Source organism: Ovis canadensis, chromosome 7 (genome assembly GCF_042477335.2).
Source record: "Ovis canadensis isolate MfBH-ARS-UI-01 breed Bighorn chromosome 7, ARS-UI_OviCan_v2, whole genome shotgun sequence".
In the NCBI taxonomy this organism is placed as follows: Eukaryota; Metazoa; Chordata; class Mammalia; order Artiodactyla; family Bovidae; genus Ovis; species Ovis canadensis.
This window is the reverse complement of record NC_091251.1, coordinates 110,704,910-110,723,881: the sequence shown is the minus strand read 5'-3', so window position 1 is coordinate 110,723,881 and position 18,972 is coordinate 110,704,910. Positions and strand designations below refer to the sequence as shown.

The 18,972-nt window shown below is 43.8% G+C and overlaps 1 protein-coding gene across 15 annotated transcripts in view; it reads right to left on the bottom strand.

Annotated features, from left to right (window-relative positions):
- The window catches only part of ZC3H14 (zinc finger CCCH-type containing 14), a 39,941-nt gene that overhangs the window by 5,708 nt on the left and 15,261 nt on the right, over positions 1–18,972 (bottom strand). For 4 of the 15 annotated variants that reach the window (XM_069597238.1, XM_069597244.1, XM_069597240.1 and 1 more), the window contains 3 exons: positions 7,732–7,806; positions 1,274–1,433; positions 298–530 (listed from right to left, as the gene is read on the bottom strand). The exons of 3 other annotated variants lie outside the window; for them this stretch is intronic. In XM_069597238.1, coding sequence (XP_069453339.1) covers positions 298–530; positions 1,274–1,433; positions 7,732–7,806 — 468 coding nt within the window. The remainder of the gene's footprint in view (positions 1–297; positions 531–1,273; positions 1,434–7,731; positions 7,807–18,972) is intronic. 8 more of the 15 variants (XM_069597248.1, XM_069597239.1, XM_069597242.1 and 5 more) reach the window with 2 other exon arrangements.

The window sequence follows — 18,972 nt, the reverse complement described above, 5'->3', positions numbered from 1 at the left end:
AACATAGTTTCTAAATGGGAAAAAAAAGGGTAAACAAGGCACCAAGCAAGAATTCATCCTTTAACAAGCATCAGGGAGAGGTATTTGTTGCCCTCCATGGTGGCACTCCATTTTAGCACACACAAAGGACAAACAGTTTCAAATTCAATTGGTCATTTTGTCTGAAGAAGTATAAAGGCCACTACCAAATTATAAATAAAAGACCTCCAACCAATATTCATTCGAGGTAGAGACACACGGCAAGGACGTCCTTCATGACGCCAGCACCCTGAGAGGGCGGGCTGAGCCCCCACACACCGTTTGCAAAGCTACCATCGGGGTCCTCAAGCTGCCTGCTCAGCACGTGCAACTGCTGCGGGGGGAGGAGGCCCGCGAGTCCCCCGTGTGAGGCTGCAGGGTGCTGTGCGGGTCTCACTCCTTCAGAGCACATGTCCTCCTCTTGATCTGACATGTATCCTGGGGGGCTGGGGACACCGTCCAGCGTCACTATAAACTTGGGACTCGCAGGTTTATCTGGTTGTACAAGATCTCTGCCAGACAGATAGAAAATACCACAGAATTAGGGAAACGCACAGAAAGCCGAGCCTCCTACAGCGCTCTTCAAAAAGCTACCACTGCCCCGACTGGCCTGCGGTTTCTCCCCTAACAAGCAAGCCTCGACAGGACCCCCAGGGACGGCCAGTGGGCTCCTGCTCACGCACGACTAGCGCCGACCACTGTGGCGGCGACACCAGCCCTTCAGGCCGCCCTCAGTGCCCGCCCTCAGCCCTGACCCCGGCACCCACTGGGCCCTCGCAGGGTCACGTGCAAACAAATGGAGACGTCGGCACCTATGCTCAGGTGCTCAGAACACAAGAGCCAGCCGCTCTAGACTCACACCGAGTTATCAGCCTGCGTCTGTCTCCTTACAGAACATTCAGTCCATTACCTACAGCGATGATCACCCCAACCCAGTCTGCTAACTCTCTGATTGAGAGGTCCTAGCTCTTAGCATCGGGCTTCTAAAATTTCATTTCCTGGACGTGTATAAAGAAAATAGTCTTATTAAGAGAGCTAAATCATACACTGACTTATCCATATAACAGATTTCTGAATAAGAAAGAGGAACTGAACTTTCTGAAAGCTGGGTGAGCCAGATGATGCACGGCCTGACTTCTCAGTCAATACAGCGTCTACACTAGGGGCTGGGACGGGCAGGAGGGAGCGGGGCACTGGCGGCTAATCTCCACTATTTATCAACACACGAGCTACACGAAAAAAAGAAGCCATCTACCGTGTCTGCACAAGGTGTCCTGAAAGGGCCCGAAGGGCATCTGCCGTCTTCATCCCCGCCTCCTGGTTTGCTGCCACTACTAGCTCCTCAGACAGCTTTGGCTTCTTCAGAATAAATGATCTCGTGTCTGCATGGACCATGGATTCCATGTCATAGTAATCTGAGCCAAAAAAATTGGCCACAAATGTTTACTTTTGAATATAACTTGCATTCCCAACATCACACACGTGAGAAGAATGTCAATCCTTTATATATTTGTGATTATTTTAAAGGAAAGTTACAATGGTTCTACTTAGGACTAAGGCTGCAATTCTATGCCAAACATCTTTTCAAAGAAGTCAAACATTCCTTTGCTCATACAGCGTATTACCAAGGCATTCTAATGAACTTCCTGCCTACAGCAGAGAAGAAAGGTTCTTCCATGAGGCACCTATGGGATGTTATTAACAATACAAAGTACAGCGATACTGTCTATAAACAAAGAATACAGACTCCTAATGTACCCTAGAATCATGATACGAAGGCTGTTTTTAAAAAACTCTTTCTAAACTCTGTTTTGTTCATTTTGCACACTTATAGAACAGCACACACCCTGATGAAAACAATAAGAGCGGCGTAGTTTCTGCCTGGTTGAAGACAGACTACTTTGAAAAAGAATTTTAAGATGAATAGACATTGATAAAAATATAGCAAGGATAACACTGAACTTAATGCAAGCAGCCACAGATCACATCACCTACAACATAACTTTCAAGCTCAACTACTTTATAAAATACACCAAGACCTGGAGCCCAGGACACGGACCGGCGACAGGCGTCAGTGACCAACGTTAGGAGCAGCTCTGCAGCTCAACAGGCAACGGAGACCACAGCTCAAAGCACACTGACTCAGGGCCGCTCACTAAGTAAAATCGATCCTGAGAGCACTGCACTGGCTACACAAAGGGAAAACAGAAGAGCGCAGGGACCCCAGGGCCGGCTGAACAGATTAAGCAGCAAGAAGGCTGGAGGCCTAAAGGGTCTTGTATGTGCCCCTGTGCCGATGGGCTTGGATGCTGGTCGAGAAGTAATAAGTAAACCAGGCTTTCTAAGCAGTGAAGTGATATGAGCAGGTTTTTTTTAGAAAGACAGACAGTGGCAGGAATGGACTGGAGCCCCACGGGGCTGCTGCCCACGCTGTCACCCTCTCGCACACCTAGAGGAGAGGAAACACATTCCACACTCACGTGGGCACCACCAATGACAGCACGCGAATTCTAAACTACCGACCAGGAAGGAGGCAACCTGCTCCCCCTGTAAGGGCAGGAGAGACGCAGACAGGAACAGGAGGAGAGGGAGGAGCACGAGTCAGGAGAGGGCAGAGCGCAGACTTAGCAGCGGGCAAAGACACATTTCAACTGTAGACTTCTTTAGCTTGAGGTCTTTGCAGGACTCTCAGCTGTTCACAAAGAAGTTGAAAACTCAGATTTAATTATTACGAGCAGGAAAGAAGAAAGAAACAGAGTCTCTACTGATGGCGAAATGAGAACATGCGGTCAACTGTCCATATTCAGCATGGCTATCTTCTCCCTCAGCCCTCACAGGGAGCCCAGGAAGCAGGTCCCTGCCGGGCTGCACTCAGAGCTCTCCTCTGGCTCACCGCGGCTGCACAGCTAGCAGACAGAGGGGCCGGCATGCGGTCCGCGGGCTGCGGCTCCTCACCACCCGCTTTGAGGGACACAGTAGTTCTGCTAGTCTGCATCTCGGAAGAATATGGACGAGACAGAAATAACGCTCAGGGCAGGACACAGGATAAAGGTAACATTTTAAGGGGCAGGAGAGGAAGGGAACTGAATAGGAAAAGGAACTACTGGAAAAACAGAGAGTGAAGTCCCAGGAGACAAAAGATAGAAGACGGAAGACAACATGGGAACGTCAGGGCTTCGCATCACAGAGCAGAGAGGTGTGCACAGAAAACAGCTTTATTCTCGACACGAGCCTCTCGCCACCCCGAGCGTGGTCTGGGACAGGCAGAGCAGACAGATGGCAGAGTTAGAGACACCTCCTGGGTGAGGACCACAGGCTGAATCCACACATTTGCATCCTCCTGAAACTCTAAGGCCTTATAAATAGCTGTGAAGAGAAGCGAAAAGCAATGGAGAAAAGGAAAGATATACGCATCTGAATGCACAGTGCCAAAGAACAGCCAGGAGAGATAAGAAAGCCTTCCTCAGGGATCAGTGCAAAGAAATAGAAGAAAACAATAGAATGAGAAAGACTAGAGATCTCTTCAAGAAAATTAGAGATACCAAGGGAACATTTCATGCAAAGATGGGCTCGATAAAAGATAGAAATGGTATGGACCTACAGAAGCAGAAGACACTAAGAAAAGGTGGCAAGAATACACAGAAGAACTGTACAAAAAAGAGCTTCATGACCCAGATAATCACGATGCTGTGATCACTCAACTAGAGCCAGACATCCTGCAATGTGAAGTCAAGTGGGCCTTAGAAAGTATCACTACAAACAAAGCTAGTCGAGGTGATGGAATTCCAGTTGAGCTATTTCAAATCCTGGAAGATGATGCTGTGAAAGTGCTGCACTCAATATGCCAGCAAATACGGAAAACCCAACAGTGGCCACAGGACTGGAAAAGGTCAGTTTTCATTCCAATCCCAAAGAAAGGCAACGCCAAAGAATGCTCAAACTGCCGAACAATTGCACTCATCTCACACGCTAGTAAAGTAATGCTCAAAATTCTCCAAGCCAGGCTTCAGCAACACATGAACTGTGAACTTCCAGATGTTCAAGCTGGTTTTAGAAAAGGCAGAGGAACCAGAAATCAAATTGCCAACATCCGCTGGATCATGGAAAAAGCAAGAGAGTTCCAGAAAAGCATCTACTTCTGCTTTATTGACTATGCTAAAGCCTTTGACTGTGTGGATCACAATAAACTGTGGAAAATTCTGAAAGAGATGGAAATACCAGACCACCTGACCTGCCTCTTGAGAAATCTATATGCAGGTCAGGAAGCAACAGTTAGAACTGGACATGGAACAACAGACTGCTTCTACACAGGAAAAGGAGTACGTCAAGGCTGTATATTGTCACCCTGCTTATTTAACTTCTATGCAGAGTACATCATGAGAAATGCTGGGCTGGAAGAAGTACAAGCTGGAATCAAGATTGCCGGGAGAAATGTCAATAACCTCAGATATGCAGATGACACCACCCTTATGGCAGAAAGTAACGAGGAACTAAAAAGCCTCTTGATAAAGTGAAAGAGGAGAGTGAAAAAGTTGGCTTAAAGCTCAACATTCAGAAAACGAAGATCATGGCATCTGGTCCCATCACTTCATGGGAAATAGATGGGGAAACAGTGGAAACAGTGTCAGACTTTATTTTGGGGGGCTCCAAAATCACCGCAGATGGTGATTGCAGCCATGAAATTAAAAGACCCTTACTCCTTGGAAGGAAAGTTATGACCAACCTAGATAACATATTCAAAAGCAGAGACATTACACTGCCAACAAAGGTCCATCTAGTCAAGGCTATGGTTTTCCCAGTGGTCATGTATGGATGTGAGAGTTGGACTGTGAAGAAGGCTGAGCACCAAAGAATTGATGCTTTTGAACTGTGGTGTTGGAGAAGACTCTTGAGAGTCCCCTGGACTGCAAGGAGATCCAACCAGTCCATCCTAAAGGAGATCAGCCCTGGGTGTTCATTGGAAGGACTGATGCTGAAGCTGAAACTCCAATACTTTGGCCACCTCATGCGAAGAGCTGACTCACTGGAAAATACTCTGATGCTGGGAGGGATTGGGGGCAGGAGGAAAAGGGGATGACAGAGGATGAGATGGCTGTATGGCATCACCGACTCGATGGACATGAGTCTGAGTGAACTCCAGGAGTTGGTGATGGACAGGGAGTTGGTGATGGACAGGGAGGCCTGGTGTGCTTCGATTCATGGGGTCGCAAAGAGTCGGACACGACTGAGTGACTAAACTGAACTGAAACTCTAATAAAATGTCAGCAAACGGTTAAATTAAAAAACGAAAAACACCTCACAAAAAAAAATAATTGTGAAAGAAGAGATAACCAGGAACTGTCCTGATGCTCCAGTGGTTAAGAGTCTACACATCCACTGCAGGGGGTACATGGTATGTCGGGGGCAATAACCACATTTTAAAAGGAGAAAACTAACTTAGTAGATCTCTAAAAGCTGAGTCTTCAACTAACAGTGAAGAAATATGGATCCCAAGCTTCTTCCCAGGCCAACAAGGGGGCCTGGGAGGGGCTGGGAGAAGGCAGAGCACAGCAGAAGCGGGTTCAGGTGTCCATCCAGAAGCAGGTTGCTCTTCCTAAACTCTGTGTTATCTGTTTTCTTTTCTGTTATTCTTACCACAGCTATTCCCCTACCGCGACCCTTGAAGACACTTGGAATAACTGGAGATACGCTTTCCTGTCGATCATTGCTCAAGAGGCTTACGGATGAAGCATCATGGTCTGACAGAAAAGGTGCAAAATTAACTCAATGCATACTATTAAAACTGTAAAAAGCAGTTAGATTTTCTGATAATCTTTGACCACTTCTCCCCTGGAGCAAAGTGGAGCTTTAGACTCCTGAAAAGGTAAAAACAGAGGGTTTCTAGACTAATGAATGCCAGCCATGTTGAAAGAAGTACCATTCTGAAAACTGTGTTTGTGTGTGTGTGTGTGTGTTTGTGTCTGTGTGTAGTAAACATCACACAGTAGTCACTGCTGAGGTGCCTCCCTCAGAGTGTGTGTGTGTCTGTGTCTCTGTGTGTGTATAGTAAACATCACACACTAGTTAATGTTGAGGTGCCTCCCTCAGTCCCGTCCCCACTGAGCTCCCAGAACCCTGGCACCCAATCTACTTCTTGAACGATCTTTCTCTGGAAAAGCTGACCAAACTAAAAGACTCAAGAGACACAGGCATCACAGCACCACCAAAGCAGACAGGCCAGACAAGCCACTCTTCTACTGCAGGGCCTACATTCAGAAGTCAAAAGTCCCTTACCTCATCCTCTAATTAATGAACCCAAAAGGCCAATCAGCTTAAGCGCCCTGCTCTTAAATACAAGTCAAGCAAGGATCCTCAGACATCTGAGAACCTCTATCGTGAAAAACAGTGATCAAAACCAACCACCTGGGGAAAACAAGACCAAGAAGGGGGGGAGAAAATGTCCAAAACCACCTTTAATATCTTCAGAGAAAAAAGGAAGTACAGAGGACATGAAATAAAGCCAGGGTATTAAAAAAATAAAAATGATACGCAGAAACAAAAGGGCTCTCAGAAATAACAGAAAGTGGGAGGCAGGCAAAGTGCTCACTCATAAGCCTGGACGTGGCTTGATGCGGACAGCATGTGCACTGGGGGGGAAAATAAGTGAAGGAAACAAAAAACGTGCAAGCACTGATGACGCGAATGCAACGTGGCTGACCTCACTACTGAACACCGTGAATGAAAGCACTCTTACGCAGACACACAATGGAATGCTGGGAAATGAGGGCAAAATCCAGGATGAGTGCATCTCAGCACTTTTACAGACAGAGGGAGAAACCAGAGAGGGAGAGAGGAAAGCCACAGAAGGGTGTCAACACCAAAGTATTTGCCAACTGGGTACGATGTGGCATCTGGGCAGAAGGTAATCCTTGGAGAGAATAAGCACGCCTTTCTGAGCTGAAGGCCAGGAAGGGTAAGGGAATACCGTCGTTGACTGTGGAGTCCTGAACACAGGTGAGGAAAATTCAGTTAGGAGTCGATACGGAGCAGTCGAAGAACCAGAGCGTCCAACAACGGGCAGGTTTAGAGGAAACAGAAAAAAAAAAAGGATCTGAATCTAAGACTCCAGGGATCCAATGGCCCCTCATTTACTCAGCAGTTATTAGCACTTCACACGCATCTGGCGGGGCCAGGCACTGAGAACAGAGACGTAAATAAGGCGCTCAGCACGGCCCTGAGGTGGCCAGTGGTATGTGCCTGTGTGTGCTGGGGGTCAGGGGGACAGGTAAGCAAGTTACAGCAGCTCTGAGAATGATACGCTCTGGGTAAACACCTGGCCACGATATTCTAACATGAAGTCAAAGTGAGAATAAGGTTTTACAGGCCAGAGGACACTAAAGCAGCTCAGAGCAATGGAGAAAGTTCGATGGAAAGCAGGGTAAGGATTCAAGAGGTCCCTAAAGCAGCAGCATGAGCAGCCAACGGTTTCTAGGGACCAGGGTGAAATGGTGTCAGAGGAAGCAAATTTCCATGTGAGGTGAACAATGTAAACACCACTCAGCATGAAGAAAATGCAGATCCTGACTCCTGGCCCTAAAATATTTTCACAGATGTTAATGTAGCATCTTAGGGCACAATCTAAGAGATACAGCATACATTAAATGAGGTGTAAGGAATGGAAATAGCAACTGAAAAATGCTATATTACAAATGAAAATTTAATATTAGTACCAACCTTGACTGATCTGCAGAGTTTCTGCCATTACGGGATCAATTTGCAATCGGGATAACAACTGCCTCTGTTGAGTTCCTAGAACATAAATTTTAAAAATTTCACTATGCTTAAAAAAAAATAACAATAGCAGCTCATATGCTTCCCAGAAATTAAGACCAAAATAATCTTTCTGGGTTCCTAATCGAAAGTCTTTAAAATAACTTAAAGCTACCATAATACAATTTAATAATAATCCTAGACCAAAGGTCTGTAAGACAAAAACCTGTACTCAGGTTAAACCAAAAATGACCATGGTTCTCCCTGTCTGGAAGCTGGTTTCCTTCGATTGGAGAGAAGCACAGTGATAAAGGCAAAGGGCTGCAGAAGCCAGGGGGTGGAGTTGCCCAGGCCCTCGGCTGGCTCCCTGGGAGACGGGCAACAGCCGGCGGCAAGATCCCCGCGAGGAGGGTCTTCCTCTGCTGCTGGGCTCTCAGCAGGTGAGGCAGCCCCACCGCAGAACAGAGTTCCGAAAGGACACACTGAGGCCCAGATGGGCACAGAGAGCAGCGCACAGGGAAGGGGACACTCGGAGCGCTGCAGCCCAGGCCCTACACCACAGAACGCGGGACAAGCACTCAGATCCTGTAAGAAAAGACACACAGCTAGGGCATTCTTTCTTAAATGGATTCACACTTTTCTCAGTTACACTGCAGAACAGAAGAGAGACACAAAACTGATTTTTCTATCTTCAGGTTGAGGTTTGCAAGGGCGTCATCCTTCTCCAAACGCCCCCAGCCTAGCAGATACTCGGGCCTCACTTGCTGACTTAGAAGTGATACAGTACGGTGTAGGAAGGGACGTAGTTGATAGGGTTCTGAACACTACTGATTTATCAGTAAGATCGTGCGTGCTGCTGCTGCTAAGTCGCTCCATCATGTCCGACTCTTCACGACCCCACGGACTGCAGCCCACCAGGCACCCCCATCCCTGGGATTCTCCAGGGAAGAGCACTGGAGTGGGGTGCCGTCGCCTTCTCCGATCATGCACGCTAACGCTTAGTAAGCCTATGACGTCAGTTTCCCAGGACAGTCTGCTCACTCAGCGCAAGCGTGTTAAGTTGGCAGCTGCTTACCGACTATCATGTTTCATCAAGAGGTTTTTTAAAAAGTTTAAAATTTGCCAAATTTTTATCAGCTATTTTCTTTTAAATATAAGTTACACTACATTACTCCTTAATGATGCGCCCTGCACCCAAAATAAGTTAATTTCTTCCAAAATTACCATGGGTGATAATCCAGTAAATCCTCGGGAGCTGACCCAAAACAGATATTTAGCCAAGTTGTATGCCTGAAGGGCTGCCTGGGAAACTGACATGCAATTAGGTTACAGGGAGTATGCTCTTCCAATTCAAATACTAACAGGTCTCTTTAGCATAAACAGTGGACAATGACAGAATTACACACTTTAATTTCACAAAATAGATGCAAGAAGACCATGCTCTCACAGTTCAAGTTTTGCTTCACCTCTCTAACCTTTTCAAAGCATTATTTTTAGAGATCCACGAAGAAGGATGGAATTCTAAGGTATAGGCTTCTAAGATAAATCACATACAAGATTTTGTCATTGAAGGTCCACGAAAAATTCAAGTTCTCTGTGACCTGCTGCCTCCATATGAAAACTACAGTCAAGTTACCCAATGATACCACATTCTAAAAATTTACCTTTCTCAATGTTTCTAAGGAAACCAATTATTTTTACATCTGTAGTCCTTGACTGTGATTCAAAATCTGCTTCCTCTTGAAGATCTTCAAACTGTCTGCTGCCTTCAGATGTTGAATACTCATTCATTCTAACCTCCAAAGATGAGAGTTTTGCTTCATTCTGGGACACTCTAACATTAAGATCAAACAGATTTGCTTCCACTGTCAAAATTGCTGCTTTCATCCCTTTAATTTCATTGATATCAGTTGATATTTTCCTTAAAAGATGGGAAATATTGTCTAGCTCATTCAGTGAACAAGAGGAACTTGTTACGGAACCCAAGTCAACTGGCCCAGGTGAGAAGAAAATTGGTAAAGATGGTGATGGAAACCTTGACGACATTTCCACAAAATTCTCTCCTTCTTAATACTTGGTAATTTTTCTTTCACAGCTCACTAAGCTTTCATCAAAAGTAAAAGCAATCATTAAGGCTGTGACTTTAAGAAGTATTAAACATCAGTAACATTTTTAAACCTGTAATTGAAAAGACAGGATTGTACATTTCTGGAGTCAGAACTCAAAGTAAATCTGAAAATGCTCCACAAACCAGACCAGTTTTCTCTCTGCTTCAACTGAGAAGCTTTAACATGCAGCCCCCTGTATCCTGTAAGTCTTACAGCTCCTCTCCAAACAACAGACCCTATTATTACACAGGAAACAATTCTGGCTTGTGATTGGCTGGAAGCAGACAGGCAATACATCAAGAATTTCCTATTATTTACCTCACATGAAAGGGCCACTGAAGATCTGAGGCGTAAATAAACAATATAACATAAAGTACTTTACACGTGAATATGATATGAACTTAATGTACTTTTGCTCATCAATGTACCCGTAATTGTCAAGTTCACACTATTTTTAAATCGCTTTATCTAGTATCTTGAATTTCATTTCCCCTTGAAAATAGTAACAGGACACTATTTGGAAGCTAACTGGACCTTTGATCACACCCATGTGTCTCTAATGAGACACAAACCTTATTAAAAATATATGTGGTGATGATGGAATTCAACTGTACTGATATGAGACGTGGTGGAAATTTAAAGACAGAGACAATGAGGACTTGGCCTTGGTTTGCTGCTAGATCATTATTAGATAGGTGCCTTTTCACCTTTCTGTGGGCTGCCTTTTTCTTGATAGTACCTTTTGAAGCACAGACGCTTTGAACTCTGATAAAGTCCCACTTCATCTGTTTTTCCTTTAGCTGTATGTGCTTCTGGTGCCATACACAAGAAGCCACTGTCTAGTCCAACGTCACTTAGTTACACCGAACTCTTTCTCCTAAGAGTGTTGTCATTTTAGTTCTTACACTTAGGCATCTGATCCATTTTGAGTTAATTTTCATATATGGTGTCGGGTAAGGATCCAACTTTATTCTTTTACGTGTGGCTGTCCAGTCGTCGAGCATCATTTGTTGAAAAGACTTCTCTCCCCAATCAACAGCCTTTATGTCCTTGTCAAAATTCAACAGATCACAAGCATACTGGTTCATTTCTGAATTCTCACCCGGATTCGACCGATCTATACGTACTCCCTTATGCCAGTGCCAGGAGATGGCATCGCTGCAGCTCTGCAGTAAGTTTTGAAACTGGAAAATATAAGTCCTCTAATTTTATTATTTTTCAATAGTTATGGCTATTCCAAGTCCTTTCCCCTTCTATATAAATTTCAGAATCAGCTTGCATCTTCTGGAAAAAAGCCAGCAGAGTTTTTAACAAAGACTGAGTTGAATCCAAGATCTATTTGGGGGGTATCATCATCTTAACAAAATTAAAGCCTTCCGATCCAAGAGAATGTCTCCTGCGTTCAGAGAATGCATCAGAGTATCTCTCTCCATGGCTATGGTTTGAGAAAGGTTTTTACTTTGGTCTACTCACTAAGCCAACAAATAACCTGTGCAAAATATGAGGATGCAAGATGGTGAACACGACTCCCCACAGCCCCTCCAAAAGAATTTGTATAAAGAACTGCAGCCTTTGGCTTCCCTGTAACAGAATAAAGAAAAAGTACTGACATTTATATAAGAATCTTTATTTACTTCTTCACTCTTACCTGTAAACTAACCTAAATCTTCAAAATCTTTATACAGAAAATAGTTTTCAAAGTGAACAAGGCTTTGGAGCCACATGGCATTCCTCAGGAGCGCCAGCTAACAGAGGCGGCATGGCACACCCTCAGCCCAGCACTCCCGCACGTCAGGGGCCACTGGGGGGCAGCAGACACCGCTGCAGCGGGAGGAGCAGGAGGCTGTCAGGGGATGGGTCACAAACAAACAGGAGCTCAAAAGGAGCCCACGGGAGGCTTCCTGCTCACCCACGTGTGCCCAGCTCAACTTCAGAATGCAGAGTAAGCAAAGATCCTTCCACAGACTCCAGTGTGAATGTTCATCAACAGAAAAAGTTCACATATTCTTGGGAAACCAGAACTCAAGAAAGGTTAAGGTCAGTGAGTGAGTGGCAGAGCCTGGTTTAAACCCTAGCAGTCTGTCTCCCTGAGCACCTACTCATAACCACTCTATTATGATACTTCTATGATACAGTAAATGGAACAAAATATATTACAAAGAAAGCCCACATGGTGTAACTCTTTTTATAGATACATATATGTGTGTACAGAAATACACTTAGAATTCTACTCTACCCAGGAAGAATGGATATGTGCAAACATATTTTTTAAAACACTGAGACTACAGGCACACACCAGTCTGCACGCGCAGTGCTCACCTCGGAGGAAGGCGTGGGCAGCACGAAGAGGGGGCTTTCCTCGCTTTCTCTGAACATGAAAACTCCTCTTTACTAAGAGTCTTTCACAGTGATATACATTGAGTATATACATTTACAGCCTCTCCTTCTGGAGAGTCCATAAAAATGAAGTAAAGAACGTGAAAATGGCACAAGTTCTTACCAACATATACCAGTGTAAATGTTCATCAAGACAATAATCCACTTCTCCCACTAAGGTAGAGAAAGGAAATCAGAAATTCTATTATATCAAAAATATTTTTTAATCTCTATACTCCTTAGAACTCTGTTTTTACATGTTCTTACATATCAATAACAGCATTTGAATGTGTGTATGTAGATGAAATGCACACACTGAGTGTGCACACTGGGAAATGACTTTAGCACTGTACGGTTAGGGAGCAGATTAGAGCAGATGAGGTTTCAACCACCTCTGGAAACAGGAAACACACACATGAAAACTGGCTGAGGCCCAGCAGAAGAGGCACGAACAAGACACTGGGCGAACTGTGAGTGATTTAAGCCCCAAATCTGGATAAAAACCAAACGATGAAAGTATAAAGTATATATTAGATGGCAGTTAAGTGCTACAGAGGAAAAAAAAGTTTTAGGAAAGTGGGTTAGGGAGAATGGGGCTGGGGGCCTGGGAAGGCCTGAGATGAGCCAGCTTACAGACGACGGGAAGAAAACACTCCCAGGAGAGGGCAAAAGCAGCTCACACATGCTCGTCTCTGAATGCTCCAAAAGAGAAGCACACCGAGCAGGTCTGAGGAAGAGCAAGGGGAACAGAATGGGGGGGCCTGGCAAGGTGATGAGATCGGGGAGGGCTTTTGTCCTTGAGAGTCACCAGAAGCTTCTGAGCAAGGGTGTGCTGGGATCCAACAGTTTAAAAGGATCCCTCTCTGCTGTGGGAACAGATAGCAAACAGGGAAGTTTGCGAGAGACAGACCAGGAAGGACACTGCTGCAGTCATCAAAGCCAAGTCATGGACGACGGCTTACCAGAGGGCAACAGACGCAGAGATACCAGGGCTGGGTGAACTTGACTATGTCCTGAAGGTAGATGATGGCAGGGAGAAAGGGAGGGAGGGGAGGGGCGGGAAGGGAAGGGAGGGGAGGGGAGGGAGGAGATGGAAGGGGAGGGGAGGGGAGGGAGGGGAGGGAGGGGAGGGGAGGGAGGGGAGGGAAGGGGAGGGGAGGGAGGGGATGGAAGGGAGGGGAGGGAAGGGGAGGGGAGGGAGGGGATGGAAGGGGAGGGGAGGGGAGGGGAGGGAGGGGATGGAAGGGGAGGGGAGGGGAGGGGAGGGAGGGGATGGAAGGGGAGGGGAGGGGAGGGGAGGGAGGGGAGGGAGGGGAGGGAGGGGAGGGAGGGGAGGGAGGGGAGGGGATGGAAGGGAGGAGACTGAGGAAAGGAGAAGGGCAGAAAGCATGAAAGAAAGAACAGCGCAGGCTTCCGGCCTGAGCAACTGGAAAGGAAGGGCTGCCATTAACTAAAACAAGGAGGGCTGGAGGGGGAACAGATTGGTCCGGAAGATGTTAGCAGTTTGGTTTTAGACAAGTTTAAAAGGGTTCACTATGTATCCAAGGAGATATATAAAACAGTTGGATAGGAATTCAGGTCCAAGGTCCAAACATAAATCTGAGAGTTGACAGTGCTGAGCCAGGTGAAATGAACAAAGGGGCACCCACAGATAAGAGGTTGGAGCAATGAGCAAAGATTTCGAAGGATATGAAACAAAAAACTAGGTTTTCTGAATGGTATAGGCACACATTTAAATGATAAAATTTTTAATTAAAAAAAAATACTCTTTTCTAAAGAAACTCAGCAAATGATCTGGGGAAAATATAAGCAGCTAGTGGGAATATAAGGCTCCCCCAGGGAAATTCCTCTGCAATTTCAAGGCCAATAAAGCAGCTCCTTGCCTGCTTTATTTAAAACAAAACCTGCCAATGATAAAGCTTCCAGCCCATGCCCAGCTCTAGCCAAGTCTTTGTACTGCCTTTTCTTAAACTAGGGGCTTAGCTGGTGGCTCAGATGGTAGACAATCTGCAGATCTGGGTTAGACCCTGGCCTGGGAAGATCCTCTGGAGAAGGCAATGGCTACCCACTCCAGTATTCTTGCCTGGAGAATTCCATGGACAGAGGAGCCTGACGGGCTACAGTCCATGGGATCGAAGTCTGACAGGACTGAGTGACTAACACTTTCTTAAATTAGGACCAGACTTGTTGAAAAGAGCCTACAAATGAAATGGCAAAAAGAGCAAACAAAAACTGATAGGAAACTATTTTGGGGGGGACAAAAAAGAATTCTTAAAACAAACAAACAAAAATCCTTCAAACCCTCTATGTTCCTGAGACAATCTGAAATGATCCTGTCTTCACCAGATAATGTGAAAAACAAAACAAGGGAGAACTTGTGGAAATTTTAAAAAATCTGCCTGTTTTGAAAAAAAAGAAAACATAGGGGAACTGAAGAGAAAGTCAAGAAAATATTTCAGACTAGAACAAGATCAAGTCAAAACTGAGGACACAAAAGAGATAGTAACTAACTAGTACCTAGACTCATCAGTAAAGACATCAAGAACACAGGGTAATGAGCTGTAATGGAAAAGAATCTGAAGAAAAAAAAAATATGTATGTATGTATGTGTATGTATAGATGAATCATTTTGCTGTACACCTGAAATAGAAATCAACTATTCTTCCATTAAGAAAAAGAGAAAATCTTAAATATAAACAAAGAAGCCTCAAGATAAAGAAGTCACGTCTTCCAACGTTTGAGGATTAAACTTCTGTACCGAATCAATTAGTATCAATTAAACACTAGATTTCTAAAGGCCAAGAAAATTTACTTCCCATACTTTTCCCTAAGTTTCTTCGTGATCTGGTGACAAAAACAGAAGACAAGGGGGTCCAGGAAATGCAGTGTGAGTTCAGGGAGGAGTGAACCCCGGAACAGAGCCGTGAAGCAGACCAGAGCAGCCAGTGGAATGAGAAGGACAGAGGTTCTAGGAGGAAGGCCCCTAAGGAGAAAAGGGAGGCCCAAAGACATCGACTATAATACAGGAGGGCAAGGAAAGAAGGGGGGGAAAAGAACCTAAAAAAAAAAAAAAAACAACAAACGCTGAACACAAGGAAAAGGAAATAAACAACTCCAGGGAAACCCTAAACCAAGAACTGGAGGAGACAATCTAAAGTTGGGCCTGAGAAGCATTTTGCATCTTAAAGATTTAAATGCTGCTTATTGGTTCTCAACTTTTAGAGCCAATCTACAAAGCGTAGTAATAACAAGAAAAGCAGAGCAGCAACAAAAGAACAAAACAAAAATCAGAACATACTGTACAGTTGATCTTCTTCAGCAATATAAAAGCAGAGACGACAGAATTTTTAAAGGGGATGAGAAAAGATATATAAGAATTTATATATATACATATATATATATTTATACATATATGATTTACTATATAGGCATGGAGGCAAGGAAAAGTGAGGGTTAGATTCTAATATGCTGAAGCAAGAAATCAAAACATACCAACTATAGCTGAATTAGGAAACAGCAGTATAAGCATACTATTACATGAAGAAAATGAAAGAAAGTCATAAACAGGAGCATTTGTAAGAAGTGGCCTCCAGGAGAACCAGCACGGAAAATAATGAAGCAAAAAAAGTCACTTGTTATTTTAAATTGCTCTGTACTATTTATCTTCTAATCTATCAGCAAGTATTACAATTTCTTTTTCCAAATTTTCCAGGGTGAGCATGTATTTCATAATGTATTTCACTTTAGACATAAAATTTTATTCAACATACACCAAACAGAAGAATAAAAGGAATCCACGCTTAGACACATCGTAGTGAAACTGCAGAACACCAGAGACAAGGAGAAGATCTTGAAAGCAGCCAGAAAAAGGACAGATCACCTACAAAGGAACAACAGACAGTCAGAACAACAGAGTCCATCCAACAGCAACGGAGCCCAGAGACGGTGGAACAATGTAAACAAGGAGGTGAGAACAAATGCCTGCTGCTAACCCAGACTCCTGTGTGCAGCACAGCCACTGGCCAAGAACGAGAGCTACACGTGCTCACAGGTAAACAGACTCTTGGGAAATTTACCACCAACAGACCTGTTCTAAAGAAACTTCCAAAGAATACACATCAAAAAAAATTTCCAAATCCTGAAAAATGATGGTCCAAAATCACTGCAGATGGTGACTGTAACCATGAAATTAACAGACGCTTACTCCTTGGAGGGAAAGTTATGACCAACCTAGAGAGCATATTGAAAAGCAGAGACATTACTTTGCCAACAAAGGTCCGTCTAGTCAAGGCTATGGTTTTTCCAGTGGTCATGTATGGATGTGAGAGTTGGACTGTGAAGAAAGCTGAGCGCCTAAGAGATGATGCTTTTCAACTGTGGTGTTGGAAAAGACTCTTGAGAGTCCCTTGGCCTGCAAGGAGATCCAACCAATCCATCCTAAAGGAGATAAGTCCTGGGTGTTCATTGGAAGGACTAATGCTAAGGCTGAAACTCCAATACTTTGGCCACTCATGCAAAGAGTTGACTCATTGGAAAAGACCCTGATGCTGGGAGGGATTGGGGGCAGGAGAAGAAGGGGACAACAGAAGATGAGATGGCTGGATGGTATCACCGACTCAATGGTTATGCGTTGGAGTGAACTCCAGGAGCTGGTGATGGACAGGGAGGCCTGGTGTGCTGTGATTCATGGGGTCGCGAAGAGTTGGACACAACTGAGCCACTGAACTGAACTGAAGTAACATTCAAGAGATTTGAGAAAAAAAAAACATACGTTTGGTAAATCTGAACAAACACAGCCTGGGTTAAATAATAATGGTACCCAATTTATGCACTAAAAAAAAAGGAAAGAAAAGGACCAAGATGAACCACTGGAAACACAATGTAAATTCTGAGAAGGTAAAGACTGCAGCTAAGATATACTAAAATCCATTTACTGTCTGCAGATGGGGTCAGAATATTAACTTTTAGAATACTAAACTTGTATGGTAAAATGTCAGTGGTAACTAGTAAAAGAAGAGAAACTATTTAAAAAAACACAAAATAAAGCAGAACTGGGCAATCAACAACAACTACAATGTAACGTAATTAATAATCTTTAAAAAAGGTCAAAAAATAAAAGCAGGCAAATAAAAAAACCCAAGAAAAGGTGACAGAAACTAGTCCAACTCCATCAATAATCTTCATAAATGTGAATGGTTTAAACTCACATAAAAAGCAAGCTCAGATGGAATTTTAAAACAATAATGCAGCTTTACAATAGTTAAAAGACATACACCTAACAAGGACAAAGAAGACTAAAAACAAATGCATGGAACACAAAATGTATGAGGCAAATACTAACTAGCTACATTAAAATCAGACAAAACTGAGTTTTAGATAAAAGCGTCATGTAAAACATGGAGGGCTACAGATAAGGGTAAAAGTTTCAGTTCATCAGGAAGATGTACCTTCCTGATTCGATTCATCAGGACAATTTTAAATATACATGCACCTAGTTCAACAGCCTCAAAGTAAATGAAGCAAAATCTACCAGAAGTACAGAGAAGTTAAGACAGATCTGTCATCCTGACAAGCAATTTCAAAACCCTCTCAATCACTGATAAGCAGACCAAAAACTCAGCAAGGTCAAGACCTGAACACTACTCGCTACAGAGCTTTAACTACCGAATGCAGAAATTTCAGTTCAACAGTCAGAATCCACTTTCTTTCAAAATGTACATGGAAGATGTACAAAATGGACTATGTTAAGTCTTAAACTACTTTAAAAAAAATTACACAGATCACATTATCTGACCACAATGCAATTAAGTCCATAGTATATAGTTAAAACAATTAAAAGACTAAAACCAAAACTTACATATTCTATACATTAAATGCACTTGAATGATAACAAAAACTCTGACGTGCAGGAAAAATGGCTTGTCAAGAGAAATTCATAGTTTAAATGCTTACATTTGCAAAACCCAGGCTAACATAAGTTAATAAACAATATAGACAGATATATTAAAAGAGCAAAAATCAATGAAAGGGAACACACACCAAAAGAGAATCAGTAAAGCAAGAACTGCTGCTGTGATAAATCTTTCAAAAGACTGGCAAAACACACTTTGAGTGACAGATTAACCCAAGACAAAAGCAAAGTACTGTGAGGTGGCTAGCCTCCTTACAATACGGAGGCCAGAGAGATGGCGAGCACATCCACAGCTCCGGCCATGATATGTGCACAGCTAGATTTTTAAAAACCTGTCAGAGACAAAGCTGCTCTACAGCGTCTAAGCTGCCGACAGTGACTGAGCACACGAACTAGCTCTGCAGTGTCCCTCTGCGCTGGTAGCAGAGGACACCAGCAACAGCAGCACTAGTCTTCAGCAGGAGAGGGACTTCACACCTTTTCAGCTTCTTAGCCTTTTACTTTAAAATGAAACAATGATATAGAAAGCCTCACAAAAATGCCCAATGAGTTCTTGTAAGGCAAAACACCATTATAATCTTATTCAGGTCTAGAAAATAGAACTAAGTAAGCCACCCCACAGCATGCGAAATACTGGGCTGGATGAGTTACCACCAAGATCCCTGAGAGAACTATCAACAACCTCAGAGATGCAGATGACACCACTCTAAATGGCAGAAAACAAAGAGGAATGAAACAGCCTCTTGATGAAGGTGAAAGAGGAGAATGAAAACCCTGGCTTAAAACTCAGTATTAAAAAAGCTAAGATCA